The 1503-nt window shown below is 44.1% G+C and overlaps 1 protein-coding gene across 1 annotated transcript in view; it reads left to right on the top strand.

Moving 5' to 3' along the window:
• LOC130823273 (uncharacterized) overlaps positions 1–116 on the top strand; it is a 7182-nt gene extending 7066 nt beyond the window's left edge. The window contains exon 3 of the mRNA XM_057687898.1: positions 1–116. This exon is cut by the window's left edge and continues 898 nt beyond it. Coding sequence (XP_057543881.1) covers positions 1–116 — 116 coding nt within the window.
• Positions 117–1503: the final 1387 nt, after the last annotated feature.

Raw genomic sequence — 1503 nt, 5'->3', positions numbered from 1 at the left:
GGAAAGACTGTAGTGGGAATTTGGTAGAATGCAAATATTGTGGCAAGCTGGGACACCGAGAGTATGAGTGCTTCGCAAAGCATGGACATCCAGTTCAACAACATAATGGGCAATAAAGCTCCAGACCGGGGAATTTTAGAAATAAAAAGGATGGGAACGACCACAGTGGTAGGAAGCTGAACCACCAGAGGTATTGGAATGGAAATCGCACATCTCAGAGTAGCTTCAAGCCTGGAGAGCTTAATGGGAACAAAACTTGGAATGGCAATGGAGGAGTCAGTACGACTGTAACTCATCCAACTATGGGGAGGTTGACAGCTATCAACAGTAAGGAGACAGAGTCGGCGAGGGATGTGGTGACAGGTACGTTCCTTGTGAATTCTATACCTGTTAAAGTATTGTTTGATACTGGGGCATCTGATTCTTTTGTATGCACATCAAAGATCGAGAAGTTAGGATTAAAGAACCCTGAAACCACCTCTAATGTAGTAGCGATTCCATCGGGGGAGTTATTCCAGTGTACTAGGTTATATAAAGGAGTTCCTTTAACCATAGGAGAAGTTGTTTTCCCTAGTAACTTTTATGAGCTCGACATGAATGACTTAGACATCATTCTTGGGATGGATTAGTTAGGTCGTTTCAAGGCAGAAATTGAGTGCGACAAACAAGAAGTGAGGCTTGTGGGACCTAAGGGAAAAAGGGTAAAGTATAACAAGGGCACTTCGGGGTTACGGGCTAATATTGTATCTTCCTTGAGAATGAAGAGATTGCTAAGGCAGGGATTACCTTGTTACTTATGTCACGTTTGAAGAATAGAGGATAAGGTTGTGGCTCTTGAGACCATTCCCGTCGTAAACGAGTTTATGGATGTCTTCCCAGACGAAATACCGGGAATGCCACCTACTCGGGACTTTGAAGTTACCATAGACTTAGTACCGGGGGCGGGACCCATATCCAAAGCGCCTTATAGGATGGCACCACTAGAGATGGAAGAATTGAGAAAGCAAGTAGAAGAGTTGTTGGAGAAAGGGTACATACGACCGAGTGTTTCGCCTTGGGGGGGCACCTGTGTTGTTTGTTCGCAAGAAGGATGGGAGTATGAGACTATGCATAGATTACCGTGACTTGAACAAGGTTACTATGAAGAAAAAATACCCTCTACCGAAAATTGATGACCTGTTTGACCAACTTAAGGGAGCTGGAATGTTTTCGAAGATTGACTTAAGGGCTGGCTATCATCAATTGAGAATAGCGAAGAGAGATGTACCCAAGACGGCCTTTAGGACTCGCTATGGGCATTTTGAGTTTACAATGATGCCATTTGGGCTGACAAATGCACCAGCAGCATTCATGTGTTTGATGAATCGGGTATTTAGTACATGCCTCGATAAGTTCGTCGTGGTCTTCATTGATGATATCTTGGTGTATTCAAAGGATGAGGGAGAGCACGAGCAACATGTGAGGCAAGTGTTGCAGATACTTCGGGAGAATCAATTGTATGCC

Source organism: Amaranthus tricolor, chromosome 9, assembly GCF_026212465.1.
Source record: "Amaranthus tricolor cultivar Red isolate AtriRed21 chromosome 9, ASM2621246v1, whole genome shotgun sequence".
NCBI lineage: Eukaryota > Viridiplantae > Streptophyta > Magnoliopsida > Caryophyllales > Amaranthaceae > Amaranthus > Amaranthus tricolor.
Note: the sequence above shows the minus strand (reverse complement) of the source record. Positions and strands in the feature narration are given on the sequence as shown.